Below are 19,017 nucleotides of genomic sequence, written 5' to 3'. Positions count from 1 at the left end.
ATCCATTAGATTTATGGATTCTTTTTTTAACGAAGAGCTTTATTGACGACACCAAAGACATCCATAAAGAAAAGAAGAATTAACTAATCGGATAAAGAATCACTAGCAAACATGAAGATCATTGTATACGTTAATCTGCATGCTCATGTTTGTTTTTTATTAATCTGTTTCTTGTTTACAGTTCTCAATTTGACATCCATGATTAAATATTATATATTTTAGCAGTTACCAGCAGGTGGTTGAACATGAAGATCATTATGTCTTTAATTGGTACGCTTCTCAACACAAGTTTACTAGCAAAACTCCCGCTGCCTTAGTTTACTTTGCCAAACAATCTATATATATGGATAGACTTGATTGTAGTTTTAATCTAAAAAGAGAGTTTTCTTTTCTATAACATATATCTATCTATTGCTTTTATATAACAGTTAGTTTCTGTGGACTCGGAATAACATAGTTCACCTGTATAATTTTGCCTTATAAAAGAAAGAACTATGTAGAGTGGAGCAAAAATGATGAATATGTAGAATGTCCCATCTGAATTTACAAAACTTTTTCCTTAAAAAAGTATCCCTTTTCGGATGTAAAGAAAATGACATCCTCTTTCGATGATAAATTAGGTTAAGGTAGCTATGGTTGTGCTTATAAAAGTAAGTTACCCAAGGATCACCTTGTGATGAACAAGAATTCATTGATGAAGTCATCAATATTAGTATGACATCTTATGTTAATATTATATCACTATTTAGTTTCCGCTGTGATCGAAATAAAAGAACTTTAATTTATGAGTTTATGCCCAACGAATCTCTTGAAAAATTCATATATAACAATATTGAACTGAAGACTTTGGAAAATTTAAATTGTGATAAATTATATAAGATTGCTCTTGGGATTGCTCGCAGACTAGAACACTTACATAATGAGTGCATTTCGAGGATTCTACACTTGGATATTAAGCCGGATAACATTTTCCTTTATCAAGATTTTGTTCCTAGGATTTCTAATTCCGGACTAGCAAAAGTTCACTCTAGAAGAGAAAATATTATATAAAGTTTGGAAGCTAGATGGACAATTGGATATATAGCACCAGAACTATTTTGTAGGAATTTTGGACCAATTTCTTGCATGATATATACAACTTTAGAATGATGGTCTTGGACATGGTTGCAGGAAGAAAAAACATAGGTGTCAGGGTAAGCTATACAAGTTAAATATATTTTCCTCACTAGATTTACAAGCATGTAGAGATTGGAAATGAGTTTGTGTTGTATGGTGTATCAAATAAACAAGAAGCAGAAATTATGAGGAAGATGAAAATAGTTAAGTTGTGGGTGCACACAAACCATCCGCAGAATTATGTCCTCACAGTAATTGAGATGTTATAACTTTTATAATTAAACCATCTGCGGATTTATGCACCACAACCCCACTATTATCATCTTCTCATAATTTCAGCTTCACGTTTATTTGATACACAACACAAACTCATTCCCAACCCCACATGCTTGTAAATCTAGTGAGAAATATATATTTTACTTGTATCACTTATCCCAACATTTATGTTTTTTCTTCCAAGAATGAGCAGTCATCATTCAATAGCTGTATAAATCATACATCCAAGAAATTGGTCCAAAATTCCAACAAAATAGTTCTACTGCCATATATTGTCCATCTAGCTTCCAAACTTTATATAATATTTTCTCTTCTAAATTAAAGTTTTGTCCGTCCGAAATCAGAAATCTTTAAAAAAAAAATATCTTGGCCAATGAGAATGTTGTCAAGTTTTATATCAAAGTGTAGAATCTTTGTAATGCACCCATTATATAAGTATTCGAGTCCTCAAGCAATCTTATATAATTATCACTAACTTAAATTTATCATAATCTTCAATTCATCGTTATTAGAGTTTTCAAGAGATTCATTGTCTCTTTTGGTTAATCGCAGCGAAACCAAGGAATGATACAATATTAACATGTAATGTAATGCTAATGCTAATGCTTGGTGACTTCGTTAATGAATTCTTGTCGGTAGCTTACCTTTATAAATACTACCATGGTCTCCTTGATCAAGTTTATCCTTGAAAGAGGATTTCATTTTCTTTACATCCGAAAATGGGTACCTTTAAGAAAAAAGCTCCATGAGTTCTAATGAAAATGGGTACCTTGAAAGAGGATTTCATTTTCTTTACATCCGAAAATCAGATACTAGCAAACAACCACAGTGATCAAGCCAAAGACAGATTGCAAAAATAATCGTTAGTAATTGATAAAAAAAAAAAAAAAAAAAAGAGGGGGAAAGAAACAAAAAGGACAAATGAACAACGACCGATCAGTGAACAAACTAACGCGTAACAAGAGGATTTAGTTGCAACAGAGCTCGAGGCCCATTTCATTGTTGATCTCATAATCCTTGAGGGTGATATGGTTTTCGTAAATGGTGTACCATTTCTGAAGCCGGATCTTTTCGGGTCGGGTTCCTGTCTGTGCAGCAACCAACTTCTTGAGGTCACCGACGATGTCGTCCTCGTTGCATTTCACTCGGACATTCTTCCCCAGTCTACGGTTCAATATCATCTCTATCATCTTTCCTTCTCCCTCTCGATTCTTGCTTCACGTCTTCAGTAGCCGATGATGTTTAGAATCGAACCCGACTCTAACCCTAACCCTAACCCTAACACTGAAATTCTGCTTCTTCTTTTTCTTCCTAGTTATCAGAGATTTATGGTTGGAGAGTTGACAGGGGAGATTCGAATCAGATAAAATAGTCTCAGAGATTTGATACTTGATTAAGGTAGAGAACGATAGTACCACTTTTGATCCGTGAGGTTGGTCATTCAAAAAAAAAAAAAAAATGTCATGCATGATAATTGATAATTAGCTCTTAATATAATTGATAAGTTTATTTCAATGTACATTTTAGAATTTAATTGCTCAATTAAAATACGAAATGTTCAAATTATTATAATATTAAGATTCTTATTTTTAATTTTGCAGCCTCATTGTGATCTCCATTGATGATGGACAAATCGATTTATCTGTCAATGGCCTTGAGTTTATTGTTGAGTTAAAAGCATATTTACCTAACAAGATTATAGAAACTCTGATGATTCCAAACCTGAGCTCTACATTTCTCTTCTTTCAGTCGGAGAAATTTAAATCAAAATTCTTGGGCATTAACAAATGAGTTTCATTATGTTTTTTTTCCTCATTTCATCGGCGGAGATGTGAGTCACCCAAAACCTATTTAATATATCGTGCTTCTAATGTTCAAACTGAAGTTTGTAACTTTTGTATTTACATCAACAATTTATTTAGATTAGTTAGCAAATAAAATATATATATATATATATATATATGAATTACCAAAAAGAAAAAACCTCCCTACCTCATTACAACTATTACATGTACACCCCAACGAGTATCAGTATCAAAATCTAGTGGATTAAAAACGAAAAAAAGAACCAAAAAAAAAAAAATGACAGCAATCAGCCATTTCTCTGATTATGGGATCTCTTTAATTACCAATTTCTTGCTTCTCTCAGAAAAGCAAAAAGCTGGGTGACATGAAGCTTAACTACTTGTATTAGATGTTGTAGACCTGCTAACCAAATTTACAGTTTCAGATTCAGGAGAAAGTTGCAGAGGACCACTCTTCAACAACACAACATCAGCTGCTGGAATATCCATTTCCTCTGCTTTTCCTGAATTATATCCCTGACTCTGTATGCGGATTAGAGATTCCAACACTTCCAGCATTGAAGGTCTCATGTCCTTTTCACTCTGTAGGCACTGAAACGCCACCTCTGCTACAGCAGTTATCATTTCTCTGATCGTCGAGTCTGATTCAAACCCGAGTGATGTGTCTACAAGCTCGTGCAGTGCATGATTTTGGATCTTATTGATTGCCAAGGTAGACAGGTTGATCTCTTGCCGATGCCTGGTGATGTCAACAGCTGGCAAGGAGGATATTAGTTCAATCAAGACCACGCCATAGCTAAACACATCACTCTTCTCAGTGAGCTGGTAGCATTGGTGGTATTCTGGATCAACATACCCAGGTGTCCCTTGTGGAGCTGTGGAAACATGAGTTACATCTGTTGGAAATAGACGCGAAAGTCCGAAATCTGCAACTTTGACGGAAAAATTATTGTCTAGGAGGATGTTGTTGGTTTTAACATCACGGTGGATGATGTCGGTGGCGTGAAGATATGTCAATGCACCTGCAGTCTCAATTGCAATCTTCAATCGGATAGGCCATGGAAGTGCACCAGGCTTAGCACGCTCACCATGAAGATGATCAGCAACTGTGCCATTAGGGACAAACTCATATACTAGCAGGAGTTCACGGCTGTGTCTTGAGGTGCAGCCAAAAAGAGACACTAGATGGTGGTGGCGTAAACGGGTTAAGATCTCAACTTCATTCATAAACTGCTCAACTCTTTTGTAGTTATTCTCATACAAGCGCTTGACAGCAACGGCACGCCCATCTTGAAGTTTCCCTGCAGACAATGAAGCGATGATCAATATTGTTGCAAAATCTAAGTAGTGAACTGTTTAGAAACATTGAATTTGAAAAAGTTAAACTACAGAAAAAAAATCATATTTGCTTTTTGGATTGTACCATAGTATACAGTTCCAAAGCCACCATCACCAAGTTCCTTGGCAGAGTCAAAGTAGCTAGTGGCTTCTTCAAGCTCAGCATATGTGAAGAGGTGAATTCCAAACAAGTTCCTTCCCTTCTCAACATCCACTGAAGAATCATCTGCTGAGATGCTCCGAGATAACAAGGTCGAACGAACAATCCTTAGTTTCTTCTTCCGGCGTTGATATAAGTAGCAGCCAGTGCATGCTAGTACCACACCTACGAAAGTTGCAATAACACCTGCCATATAGCAGACAAGAGTTAGGCGCGGTTCTTGTTTTGTTGACAACGGAGAAATGAATTGAAGCACAAATAAGCAAAAGGGAGAAGAGATGAGGTCAGGGATTTTATTACCTATAATAACTTTTGTCTTCATATTAACTCTATTCTCTGTAGCACATGCAAGGAGAGTTACAAAAAGTTAGATATGTGAAAGGTAGAAAAGATACAGAATATTTGATTTCATAAAGCAGAACTCGAAGAAATTTCCACCAAGAGATTTAGCTCATTAGCCATGTTAGATTTCAATAAAAACCATATGGTTATAGAAATAAAAACCATATGATTATAGAGAAAGTTCTCCAACATACATGTGTTTTACATTTAGTCACAAACAAATCTCAGTTATATTTGCAGAAGAATATGTTTTTTATGGTCATATAATGAACTAACACAAGACTAACACTGTTCAAAATACTGAAAAGAGATTGAATAATCCAGTTGGAAGAGAAAGAATTTCCTGTAGCCATAGGGTTACCATTACTGGTACAGAATTTGAGAGAATAGTTCCATCAGGGCAAAAGAACACAAACTCATTGTCATGAAACCCGCAGCCCCCCCCACTTCCCTCTCCCGACTGCTGCAACTATGTGTAGTATAATTCAAGAAGAAACCCATTTTCAAAATATCAGCACCCTCATTTCAGCTAAATCATCCACATTCTTACTCATGCATACAGCGGTATTAACCAGCCCCCCGAAGCTTCCTTCTGAAAACTAGCAAAAAGTGTAATATGTAGCATTGCTAGCACAACCCGATGGGTAAGTGAAGAATTCTGGAGTTCTGTCGTACAGTTTTATAAGAAGGAAAACTCAACATTAAGGGAGTTGAAAGCAAAAGGACTATGATCAAGGCTGATACTATGCAGAGGAGTCGGACATGAGTCCCCATAGGCTGCAGAGTTTGTCACAAGGTATGATTGTTTCTTGTAAAAGATGTGTTCAATGATGCAATCAGTATCAGAGATGGTGCGCACAGGGTGTTTGCCATTACAGGTTAATTCAAAATTGGGACACCTGCAAAAAGGTTCTCGTTCACCAGCTATCCAAAAAGGATAACTTATTTTATTGCCATCTCCACAGGACATAGGCTCACAGGCAGCATATTTTGCATGGAGACCCCTGGGTTGACAAAGATGGTGAAGAAGATGATAATGGTGGATACGCGAAAGGATGTTTTGAATGAAAACAAGGTTTTCTGATCCATTTTGGATAAAATAAAAATGAAGAGATGGTAGAAAAAATATTGGATTTGGAATGCCTCATTGGGTTGAAAATTCAAGCGCTTGGTGCGAGTTGGCTCCGAGTACTCTGGGTTTACGGGTTTTCTACCTATGATTCTTGAGTGTGACTTGAGTTTTCAAAACGAAGATAACACAGCAATCAGAGTTTAGTAGCAAAGCTGTCCAAGAGACAAACAAGTTCAGGCATGCAATAAATATCATGATTATTACATCTACCAAACCTGTAAAAAGGGGAAAAGGGAACAAATAATATACGTACATAAAATACATATGCCTACACGTATATATTTATGTACATATAATATAACAAACAAGATTAGGAAGGAGAAAATCTTGGATGCAAAAGGTTGAATGTGAGTGGGAGAAGACTAATGCACCGAATATCATGACTTAGATTTGTTTGGTTGAACTAAAGTGTGAAAATGAAAAAATAACACTTTAGTGCCTCTTTTGAAATCTTCTATATTTTTAAATTCTGAGTGGAGTTTTGGTTGGTCATCTTTGAATTCCAATTTTAATCTATAAACCGATGGTCCAAGAAGATTTATAAACCGACACGGTACTTATCAATTGAAAAAAAAATAATAATAATATCCTCTCAAAGTACTAGAAATTCCAATAACTCAAGTCAAAGTCAATGGACTTATTGAGTTCAATGAAGACGGCTTTCCATGTTGTTTCTGGGACCTGTATGATGACTTCAAGCACAAGAGGAATGACAAACAAAACGTCTAATGATCATTGTAGCTCCTATGAAATTGATCTGGAACTGCAATCTAACTCTGTATGCAGCACTATAGAATTATGCACCATTCTTGCAGGAGAGCTTTTATGGAGCCAACCATGAACACCAAGCTGCTTATAGCACTGGTTTGATATGTAAAAATTGGGGCAAGAGTTGAGTTAACGAGTGAATCTTTTATGTCAAAATCTTACTAAGGAACTCACTGACCGGAATCCTAAATTGATTAGCATGCACCAGTTGCTGCAAATGGAATAACTAGAAGAGCATAGAATTAAGACTCCAGGTCAAGCATACCATGTCTGTGGTGTTTCCAGCAGGCTATTTGGTAAGGTCTGTCAGGACAAAAACAGACAAATTCTTGCGGTGAAGTGAGGCTTGATCCACATTTGCCACCAGAAGTCTTACACTCATTGCAGAACTTATCATAGGCAAGATATTGAACTTCAAAACCTTGGTGTATAATCTCATTCACAGCTATACTTCGATTCCCATTAAGTTGATCCATCACGTTGGTTAAAACCGGAACTTTCACTTCTTTGCATTGCTTCAAAATTTCCATGTTACCCTCCGAAGACTCATCTTCAGCATAGAGACCATTGACTTCTTTCCCGTCGCTTATGCATCGAAATGTAGTACTAAGAGGGTACCTAACATTGCGGGTATTGCAGCTGTAAAACAGACTGATGTTGGTGTTGGCGCTGGTATAGATGAAGAGCCTGGTATCCAAGATGGGTGTCTCGGGACAAGTTTCTTCTTCCATATCTACTGGGGCAATAGTTATTCGAGAAGGACGTTGGTTTAGGTGGATTAAATGGAATCTTTGCTGATAAATTTGTAAAACAGGATGCTTATTTTCTACACAAGTGAGATTGTAACCTTCGAAACCACAGTACTGTGGTCGATCACCTCCCCAAAAAGGATAAGAAAGATTAGCAAAGATTCCACATTTGAATGAGCTACTGCATACTCTGAACTGCTCGTTGTCGGAGGAGGAAAACGCCGGGATTAAGAGTAAAACTAGAAAGGTTGAGATGAAGGACATTGACTGCAGAGGAAATAGGAAGAACAGATAAGCACACATTCGTGACAGTTCATCGAGAAAAAATTGCATCAGTTGTTAAGCTACAGGTTTGTTTAGTGATGTTATTATGGTACTCCAGGCTATATACTTTTCATGGAAAATTATCAAGACTACTTTTGATGAAGAAAGGTAAGCCGCTTAGAAATTTCTTCAGAGAGAGAGCGAAATCGAAATTGACCTTGACTTTGATGTGGGCATGGCGCACAAGATTAGGATCGATATTAATGAAGCAGAAAGCAGTGGCGGTGATGAGAAAATAAGACAAAGCAGCACGAAAGTTTGATTACATAAGCACCGCAAAGTTTCCTTTTAAATAGGGACCATTTGAGGTGCCAAGAAAACGTAAGCACGTCTCTTATATATATCTATATATCTATATATATACATATATAGGGTCATAAAAGCTAAACCACTAGAAAACAGCATCTTTTAGTGCCTGTAACCCAAATTATCTCAGGCACAGGGAAGATGAAACTTGTCAGTCAACAGTCAAATACGCGTTCTTTCAATCCTAAAACCTTCAAGCTTCGTTGATTTAGGAAATTAGTGATAAAGACCAAATTGTCTCTGTTGTTAGGCATCTTGATTCCACCTCCCAACAATTTTCAAAGACGTGAAATAAAATCTGGGGAAGCTTCAGAGCCAAGTTAAAGAAACTACTAACACCAGCTTAAACGCTGCCAAGAAGACCACATAGCTTTTAGCTATGGAGAAGAACATTCACGAGTTCAAAGGAACGCGTGGAAGATTTGAGGCAACTATTAACAAGAATTTCAAGAAGAATTTAATGAGAAAACTTAAAGAGGAAATTAAGGATGTGCATACCATGATTTGTACAAACTAGAGGACGAGGCTGATCACGGCAAAAGCAGGTGAATGCATCTGCATTAGTGATGTCTGATCCACATTTTCCTCTCGAAGCCTCGCAGTTGAAGCAGGAATCATTGGAAGCATCATATTTTACATCAAATCCTTCTTTTAAAGCAGAAAACAAACTCAACTTTCCACTCTCAAGTTCAACAAGAGACGTCTCTTTCACCTGAACTTGGACCTTCCTACACGCATGGAGGTTCACCCCATTGTTTCTCACAAACGAATCATTCATATAGAAAATTCCTATATCTCCAGGTTCATTGTTCTTGCAGGGACGAATGTTATTTTTTGGTACGGAGATACCGGGGGAACAATTATAAAACAGAGTGAGATTCACCACAGTCTGAGCAAGTTTTAGGAGACTGTTCCCAAAATCAAAAGCATAGGATATAGTTTCAGGACAAGAGTCCTGAAGAAACTCAGCTGGTGCCAGAGTCAAGATCTGATTAGAATGGTCTATTCTCATCACATGAAACTCTTGCTCCCAAATGGTCATCTTGGTGGCAAAACTGCCATGGCAGGTGAGCTCAAACTCTTTCCTCCCACAGAAATTGGGTCGTCTACCGCCCCAGAAAGGATACGAAACATTTGCCAAGAGTCCACAGTTGTAGAAAATACCACAGTCATGAAAGTGATTATCTTCATCACAGTAGGATGGTAGAAGGAAAGTTAATAGTAGGATGAAGATGGTGAAAATGGAGTTTATGGGGATTGGAAGATACAGATTGCCTGCAAGATTCATCTCTGCAACAGAGCCGGGAAGAGATGAGTTTGAGGTAGATTTCTGAGATGGGAAGTACCCAGTTGGATCAAACTGAAATAGATTGCTTTCTTGCTACTATGTAAAGAAGAAGAAGGAGGAGTCTACCAAAAGGACAAAAAGGAGTATGATGATGAGAAAGAGTGGTAAGTAAGTGGAAATGAAACGGCAGGTAATCATAGACAAATTGTATTGCTTTCACATTTGGTACATCACCATCATAACTGAAAGCCAGAATATATTTATTCATCTCAACCTACTTTATCTACTACACAATTTTAATTCTATAAATATACACTAGCCATCAACTTTTAACAAAAACATGGAATGATTTACACAATATGCGTATAAATATACATTAGCCATCAACTTTTAACATAAACATGAAATGACTTGCACAATATGCCATTAATTACTTTTTTTTACTTATTTACTCCATAATCTTCTAAGACCCTATTAATTTTTTTGCTTTGTTTTTCTTTTATTTAGAGGTTTATATCGTATATATATATATAGCATATATTAATTGTGGAGTTAAAGGAAAGTCATGTCCCCCTCCTGACACCCTTCTAGTTGCTCCACTCAAAGGAGAAATCAAGTCATAATAATAACTATATAATTTTTTTAATATTCAAATTTGATCAACACAATTTTAATATAAACAAATCATAAATCATTCATATCCAAAATTTTCCTCTCTATAAAAGTCCACTAACTTCTTTTCCATTTTAGAAAAAAAAAAAAAATGTCTGAGACTCGTTCAAATATAGACAAAAAGACTACCTTAACATACCAAACAAGCCCCTAGACTATACGTTGACCGGTCAACGAGAACGACTCTTTTTACCCCTCGGTGGTCAATGAAATTATCATCTTGATGAATAGGGTTAAACATCCATGGAAGACGAAGAGAAATTGGTAACTACTAAATCATCAATTTTCTGATCCCAAAAATCTGCAAACTCCAATTCATGCAGTGGTTTGTAATAGGGTTTTATGAGCACGAAGTAAAATTCCTAACCCCTAAAATCTGCGTTATTATTTACTCTGTGATGTTAATGTGTTTTGCCTGATTGGCAATTGCCTAAACTTCGATTTCTAACAAAATCCTGAGAATTGCGCGCATCAGATTCTGGATACTCGAAGCAAAACCCCATATGTACTAAGCTTTCTGGTTCTGCTACGATGAACTATGTATAATATAGCTTAATAAAGAAATTTTTAGCAAAGAAGAAACAGAGACAGTTTTTCTAATGGATCAATCCAAGGATTAATTAGAGAGATGATGATGAGTGTACGTACCGCCTGGGCACTTATCTGGTTGCGGTCCACCGGAACAGAAGCAGACAAATTTTTGATCGTCGTCGCTGCCGCAGAATCCACCGGATCGCTCACAAGCAGAGCAGTTCTCGTTCGGAGAAACATATTCTACATTAAACCCTCGGCTCATTGCCTCTCGCAATCCAATCGTACCCTCAAAAAGATCTCTAAGGTGCGAGGAAGGGATTGGGACAATGATTTGCAGGTTGCAGGATCCCATGTTTGGAGGTGAATCATCTGGGAATTGCTCGTTACTGTAATAAACATGTTTACTTCTAGCAGGTTCGGACTCACAGGGCAAAGAATTTGAACCGCCTTCATCGCAGCCGTAGAACAAACTGAGGTTACGAATATCAGAAGGGAAACGAAAGCGAGTGTGATTCAAAGCTGAAGTAGTGTTGAGCAATATTTCTGGGTTACAAACATCATCGGCGAGATCCATCCTTGAAATGCTTACTACTTGAAGAGAACGATCAACGTTAAGAACTCGAAAGCTTTGATCTTCAACATCCATGACAATCTGCTGGTTTAACAGGCACTGGACCTCGAACCCCTCCAGCCCGCAGAACATTGGCCTGTTGTTTCCCCAGAAAGGATACCCGACATTGCCCTGTCTTGTTCCGCATTCGAAAGGTTGACTGCAGTCTAAGAACTGCTCGTTTTCTTGACACTGGCATGGGGAGAGAGTGATGGAGATGAGGAAGATGGAGATGAGAGATTGGAGAATGGATGATTGAGAGAGATGGCTTTCCATTAAAGAGCAAATTAAGCCCCGAGAAGGGTGAGATTTGGGAAATATGAAGGTGTAGGTTGAGTATCAGCTTCATGAAAAGGAAGAAGATAAGACGTATAATGCTTCTTATTTTGACAATGACAAAATCAGCTGAGATTTCGGTGGCTGCAGACATTCATTTTTGACTTCAACGCTTTTGGTGAGTTTCACGAGCAAAGGTAGGCGAATAGACACGAACCCGAAATTACACCAAGTTGCATTTATACATAAAAGTTACAGAGGGTCTGCTCGCAATTTTCTTTTTAAAATTTCAACATGAATTTTCTGCTTTTAATACAAGCAGAAACCGAAATAACTTTGGTGGGAAGCAAATACAACACGCTTTCTTGCTGCTAAATCTCAAATATTTACAGGGAAAAAAAAAAAAAAGATTGGTGTAATTTTCTCTGTTTGAATTTCAAGATAAAACACCAATGGCTGACTATTTCAACATCTCTCTACAGCTGCAAATTAACCCAGCTCTTCCAATATTCTTTGTTTTGTAAATCTTCAGTAAAGTTGATGCAATTTACTTTTCCTGCACTTTGGACTTTTCTTTTTTTCTGCGTAAGCTGTAAACTCTCTCTCTAAATTTTATCAAATACACTATTAAAAACTTCTACCATAAATTTAGGTTGAAAATCATCCTGCTGTGTTTTTCTATATGGGGAGACATAGAAGAGAAATGGGTTTTGGAATTTTTATGCAGATAGGTAATAGTTTGGCTGCTAAGGCGGCTGCCTTATTCAACTCCAAGTCATTGATTAATCATGATATCCTTCTGAGACTTGTCAAGCGGCATGGAATTAATACAGTAATTCATGTATAGTTCTCACTATAAATTAATCTCACATACAAATCAACAAATAGGAATCTAATCTAATCCAATCCAATCCAAAGCTAAGAAAATTAAGATAACATAACTATGTATCGGTTTTAATAGCCAAAACTGATTATTTTCCAAATTCAAAAGAGTTCACGCGATGCGTAAGTCCTCGAAGACTTGTCCTAGCATAAATTTGGTTTCAATAAACAGAGTCTGAGAATGTTTATAATCAAGTTAAACTCACATTTCCCATATGAATCTATCTATACCATAAATTTTTGGATGACTGATAAAATAGAGAATAGAGAATTCCATTTATGTTTTCAGAGCTAATCAAATGGCACAACCATGCATGGAAAAGTATGTATGGAGGAGGAGAGGTCAAATTAAGAAGAACAGAAAAGGGAATATTGTGAAGATGATGAGAGTCATGAACGGAAGATGAAGAATATCAGGATAAACTTATATAGAAAGAAAGTTTACAAAGAGATTAATAAAATCTTTACTGTATAAATTGATTTATAAAATGTTTAAGCAGTAATAATAACATCTTACTTACGTAAATATCTCTCAAGTTAATTACTAAGAAATATTGTAGACACACAGAAAAGATTAGATATCATACCTACACTGTTGTTAATGGTGAATCCTTTGGTACCTACAGATTGATTTATTTTCTAGAAACCAATGCATATATATATATATATTATGAGGAAATCATCAACCCAAGCAGTATCATAATTTTTTAAGTTCCCTTTGACCTTGATACAGCACATATTGCATGTGGATCCAGAATGACAAGCTAAGTTTTTTTTTTAATCTCAAAAAAGATTTATTAGTTTTAGTAGCTGGTTGAATGGCTTCTTATTTAATTTAATGGGTTTTTCAGCCAAATGTTTTACTTTGAAGTTTGAAACTTCAAGAGAGTTGATTTGGGTGATAACTAATATATGTTAATATATATATATATATATATATATATATATATATTCATAGGGGTTTTTTATATTAAATAATTCAAACACAAAAATCTAAAATTATGCAGGAGAGGTTGATCAACACATAATGAAATATCGGGCTAATAACTACTGCTAGTCTTCCACTAATGAATTATTTATATAATTAGTATAATTTGAAATTTTTATTATTTAATTACTAAATTTATAAAATTATTTTGAAACATAATTTTTTTTTACTAATTTTGGTTATAAAATTAAATAATAATTTTTTTACTAACTTTGTAGTAAACTTAAAAATTAAAAAAAAAAATCAAAAGCAATTTTACTACTAAGATTTTGAAATAATTCTATAACTTCAATGACTAATTTATAATGAGAAAAAAAAAAAAAAAAGAAAGTGATATCCAACTGTATTACTTATAATTCATAATTTAAAACTAAAATAATAAGTTATTCAATAACATTTAGGACTTCATGCAATATGTGTGTGTATATATAATTACACCATTATTAACTACATGGAATTCTTTGGTCAATGCAATTCGCATATAGTTTATTTAGAAAATAAAATAAAATGTTACTTAATTAGGTGATGAATATGAACACTATCTTTATAAATTGTTAAATTTTCTCTTTTGTCAACTAAGGCATCTAAAGTTATCAAGTGGGCAATTGACTATGAACTTAAAAAATATCCTTTAAAAAATTGGAAATCATATATATATATATAGGATTGAGGGCCCATTAAAGAAATTAACAAGGAGACTTTTTCAATCTAATTTGGGCTTTAAAAGCCCACAAACAAGTCCATTAAAAAACATGAGGCCCATAATGAAGAAAAAGAAATTGGGCCTTCCAAATGGTTTATGTATAATTTTACAATTATAATAAATTAGAAATTTAAATTTTTAATTACTTTTATAATTTCTACTAGTAAATGCAATATTTTGTTTCCATTGGCCAGAAACTAACAATAATTTAATAATAATTAAAGCAAAAAAAAAAAAAGAAATTAAAGGAGATGATGAAGAAGAGAAAAATAATAAATACCACCTGTACACATCTGACTCTGAATGCTACCATCTCCGCAGAAACACAGAAACTTATTCACCGTCTGATTAAACCCACAAAACCCCTTCGTCGCCTCACAAGCACCGCACTCCTTCGCCGTTCTCCAATCAAGCTCGAACCCTCCATTCATGGCGATCTCAAACCCACCATTGCTGAGCTGTCCTTTCACCGACGCCGTCCTCTTCACCGTCACCACCACCTTCTCCTCGCAACCCTTAAACCCATCAATCTCCTCTCCTTCCTCGATTACATAAGACGACCGACTGCCACCAAAAGTCCCCAGGCAAGAAATAGGCGACACAGACGGCGGAGACGCCGTGCAGTTGAAGTAAAAGCTGATGTTTACGTCCACCTCGGAGAACTCCAATGGCAGAGTCCCGATACTTATGTTGTGGCGAGCCCTAGGGCATTGTTGGTTCACCACGTCGGTGTCTACGAGTGTGAGGGTGTTGTCGGCGTAGTTTATGTCTCTTACGAAGAAGTTGTCGTTGGGGAGTTTGAGGATTGGCTCGCCGGAGTCGGAGCAGTTGAGGCCAAAGGCCGGGTAGCCGCAGAAGTGGTCGGAAGTATCGGTTTGGTTGTCAAGGACCCAGAAAGGGTATCTGATTGCGAGCCCGTTGCCGCAGTCGTGAGAAGGGCATATAGAGGTTGATGATGAAGCAGAGGTCTGGCCATGGGAGTTTGTGAAGATCAGGGAGCTCAGAACAAGGAGGAAGGAGAAGAGCAAAGAAGATCGTGACATGGTGAAATAGTATTGCTTAAAATGAAAGGTGGTGACATTGGACAAGCCATGACTATACTTGTATATATATATATATATACATATTTATTCATCCATAAAGAATCAGTTTTGATGATTAAAGAATTCGCAAGTTTTCTTCGGGTCATCATATTTTTTTGACTTGAACACCTGTAGCTCGTTGCAAGTTACGCGCCTCCATCTCCATATATAAACACACACACACAGATACACACAACCCACATGTGTAATATATATATACATACACACATGATACAGCAATTTTGATAGTGCTTGTTTCCATGCAGTCCCAGTACGGGTGAATGTCATTTGGACTGGAAAAAAAAGTCTTGGTCTTTACGTGTGTGAATTTTTGTAGAGAAGCTACGTCATATATATATATATATATATATATAGACACACCTAATATTTTACATATAATACATAAATATAATATATGTGCGAACCAAGGACTTTGATAAACCACGTCCATTTGTACTTACTTTATTTATTTTGAAGTTATAAATTTAAGTTATTTATTTATTTTTAAGGCTTTGTACTTCAGAAATGTTATGCAGAAAAATGTTACTTAATCCCATTTGTGAATGAAGATTGAGAGACGCGTGACCACCACGTTCCTCTCATTATTCTAAGTACATTAAATTATCTGTTTTTGAACTTAATTTGAGAATAATTTAATTTCAATATACAAAAATTAATCCAGATTATAAATTAATCTTGTTTATTTATCCAATAATACATAATTAACTAATTTAAATTTCCACGTACCCATGCATGTTCTTTTGTTCTTACTTTTAAGAATCCACAGAAAGCCCAAGATGGCTACTGAAACCGCCTGAATTAGATATACCTAATTGTTGCAATATCAATTAATATAATATAATATAATATATACATATATTTTGACCCACCAAAAAAACACACACACAAATTATTCTAAAATTATACATGAAGCACAAGAAGGGGATGTTAATTAATTATATGTTACTAGTTATTAATTTTTTAAGAGACATAATAATTTATTCAAATGATGATTTCATTAATTACCCATTATTCTCCAATGTAATGATTAATTAAATACATTCTGCTGTCACAGATGGAGGGACCAAGTTAAGTTTAATGGATCAAGTCAGGCTCACTTATGGGCTACATTTTAATTATTTTTTTTAATTCTATATTATGTTTGTCATTAATTTCACTAATTTTTTCTAATTAATAAGTTTGATATAAATTTAAAAATAATTCAGGTTTGGACTTATATATTCCAAGTACCTAGTAGAGTTTAGCACAGTAATGTCCATCGATTTTTATTGACTAAGTCAAACATAATATATCATATCATATCATAAACATTTTATATATATAAACGTGACAACTCAACCACTTATAGGATGGCAAGTAATATACGTTTTTAAATATTTGATGTTATGGGTGGTAGTAAGTTGTTAATTAAAAAGAAATTAGAAAATTGCTTATTAATTTCTGTTAATTCAAGTAGTGACATGTAAGTATCATTTATATATATAATCTAGACTAATATGGTTTTAAAGACTCTAATCACTCAAATTAATCACATGATATTAAAATTTCAAAATTTTTAAATATATATTTATATATTGCGTATACAACAATTTGAACTCTCACCGTACACCCACAATTGATACGTAAACTCCTCTAATTTGTGTGTATATATATATATATATATTTTTTTAATTTTTAGTGATAAAAGTATTCTTTGGATGTATTAAATTAACTTTTTTTTTTTTCCAAAAATCTAAATAAATGTATTATACACCATATTAATTCAATTATTTACAATTTTAAATTTTAGTTGTTCTAATATTAGAAAAAAAAAATGTATATGTTACAGTTAGGGTATACTTTCATTGAATATATATATATATATCTTCTTTTTCTTGGTCTCTTATTCTTTATTCGAGCTTTGATGGGATCTGGTGGTTGTTTCCCATTTAATTTGGGTGATGTTTATTATGAAATGGACACCCATAAAAACACGTCCTTTTTCAACCAAAGAAGCGAAGTATATATACAGAATATATGTATAATATATGATTCTGCAAATAATTGTACCCAAAGTTTAACCTAATGGAATATATACATCAGTCCACACTCACTTATTTTGATAATACACTACTTATAAAGTATATTATGTGTATTGTTTATCGATTTATAATATTTAATTTAATAATATTAAAAATTTATTTATTAATATATTTTTAAAATTTTAATAATTAAAATCATCATAATTATTAGGTTGATAATCTTATATACACATTTAATTCATCAAATTATAAATAAAAAAAAATTAACACACTAATCATCTTATCGAACTCCATAATTATTTCGGTTGAGTTCCACTTATGGTGGTAGTAACTGTAATTTTTTTTAATGTGTGACAAGTGAAAAATGACATATTATTAGTCCCGTAATATATATATATAGTAATAAATCATAATTAATATATAATAAATAATAAATTATAACTTAATAATGACAAAATTTAATAAATCCATCTTCCTCTAGATTAGATAGAATAAGAAATAAGGTGTCTCAGTGACTTTATTTATTTATTTATTTATTTTTTAATTTGGTAGAGATACAATATTAATATTAACCAACACCTATAAGTGGTGCAAATTATCTTTCTAATACCGAACTAATTGACACTTAGTTAATTATGGGGGGCTTTAAGTTTTAATCTTTTCAATTCCATTATGTTTGTGGGGCCCCGTCAATGGATTAGATTAACTTAATCCATCCCATAAACGATATTATTATTATTATTATTATTATTATAATTTTGTTATATTATGATATTGTAACAACTAATCCAATTAAATAAAAATTTTGGTAAAATCAAATAATGCAAAAAGCGTGTGGGGATCTCTTCATTTACTAACGAATCCACAAATTCACTCTCAACAGATTTCGTCATGGAAACTAAATGCCAAACTAACCTAATTAACTCTGTCATCACTTACGTCACGCTTATTTGACAATTAAAACCCATACTATGGATTAATGGTGATATTAATTATTGAAAATAATTTTACCAAGAAGAGTGAAGTTTTTTGTTTAAAATGTGGCCTCCTAAACTACTTCTTTGCACGTGTCTTACCTACTCCTATAACTCGCACGTGTCTTCCTTCCTCTCAAAATCTCCATTCACCAAATTATTTTCTTCTCGTTTGTGTTAATTTTATATTATATTAGTATATGTTACAAAATATATTTCCCATTCACAACATATGTATAGTGTGTGTGTGTACATATATATAGTTGATATTTGATACTATAGGTGTTAGACATATATATATGTGTGTGTGTGTGTATATTTAAATATTTTAATATTTTAAAGGGATTATATTTATTTAAATAAGTAATTTACTTGACGTATTTTATTAATTAAACAAATTTAAAGAATTAAGTTGGTTCAATTTATCTAGAAACATTTTTTTCTTTTTTATTTAAATAGTGTGATATCATAATAACACAAAGTTATTTAAATTTTAATATTATGTTTAAATAAAGTACATTTACATAAATATATATAAATTTTATATATTAATTTAAGAAAATTCGCTATATTAAATTGTGTAAAGAAAATTATTTATCGATTAATTTTGGTTCAGGAAATTATTGATGAAATTTATTATGATAGCAAAA

At 33.9% G+C, this 19,017-nt stretch overlaps 1 protein-coding gene and 1 pseudogene across 6 annotated transcripts; both read right to left on the bottom strand.

Annotated features, from left to right (window-relative positions):
- Positions 1-1,191: 1,191 nt before the first annotated feature.
- On the bottom strand, positions 1,192-2,753 carry LOC110823089 (ubiquitin-like protein 5 pseudogene; annotated as a pseudogene).
- A 615-nt stretch (positions 2,754-3,368) lies between these two features.
- Positions 3,369-15,347, bottom strand: LOC110823088 (LEAF RUST 10 DISEASE-RESISTANCE LOCUS RECEPTOR-LIKE PROTEIN KINASE-like 1.2). Of its 6 annotated transcripts, none has more exons than XM_022053378.2 (5): positions 10,925-11,187; positions 7,203-7,953; positions 4,996-5,031; positions 4,621-4,881; positions 3,369-4,498 (listed from the first exon to the last, which is right to left on the bottom strand). In XM_022053378.2, the coding sequence occupies exons 1-5, from the start codon at positions 11,045-11,047 to the stop codon at positions 3,570-3,572; spliced, it is 2,100 nt and encodes a 699-aa protein (XP_021909070.1). In that variant the 5' UTR covers positions 11,048-11,187; the 3' UTR covers positions 3,369-3,569. The 6 variants fall into 6 exon arrangements, with proteins under 6 accessions (XP_021909070.1, XP_088066835.1, XP_021909074.1 ...); XM_088210709.1 differs by lacking the exon at positions 10,925-11,187 and adding an exon at positions 8,815-8,954; XM_022053382.1 differs by lacking the exons at positions 7,203-7,953; positions 10,925-11,187 and adding an exon at positions 14,553-15,347.
- Positions 15,348-19,017: the final 3,670 nt, after the last annotated feature.

This window comes from Carica papaya, chromosome 9, assembly GCF_054855325.1.
Source record: "Carica papaya isolate Zhongbai chromosome 9, ASM5485532v1, whole genome shotgun sequence".
Taxonomy (NCBI): Eukaryota; Viridiplantae; Streptophyta; class Magnoliopsida; order Brassicales; family Caricaceae; genus Carica; species Carica papaya.
This window is presented reverse-complemented; position numbering and strand designations above follow the sequence as displayed.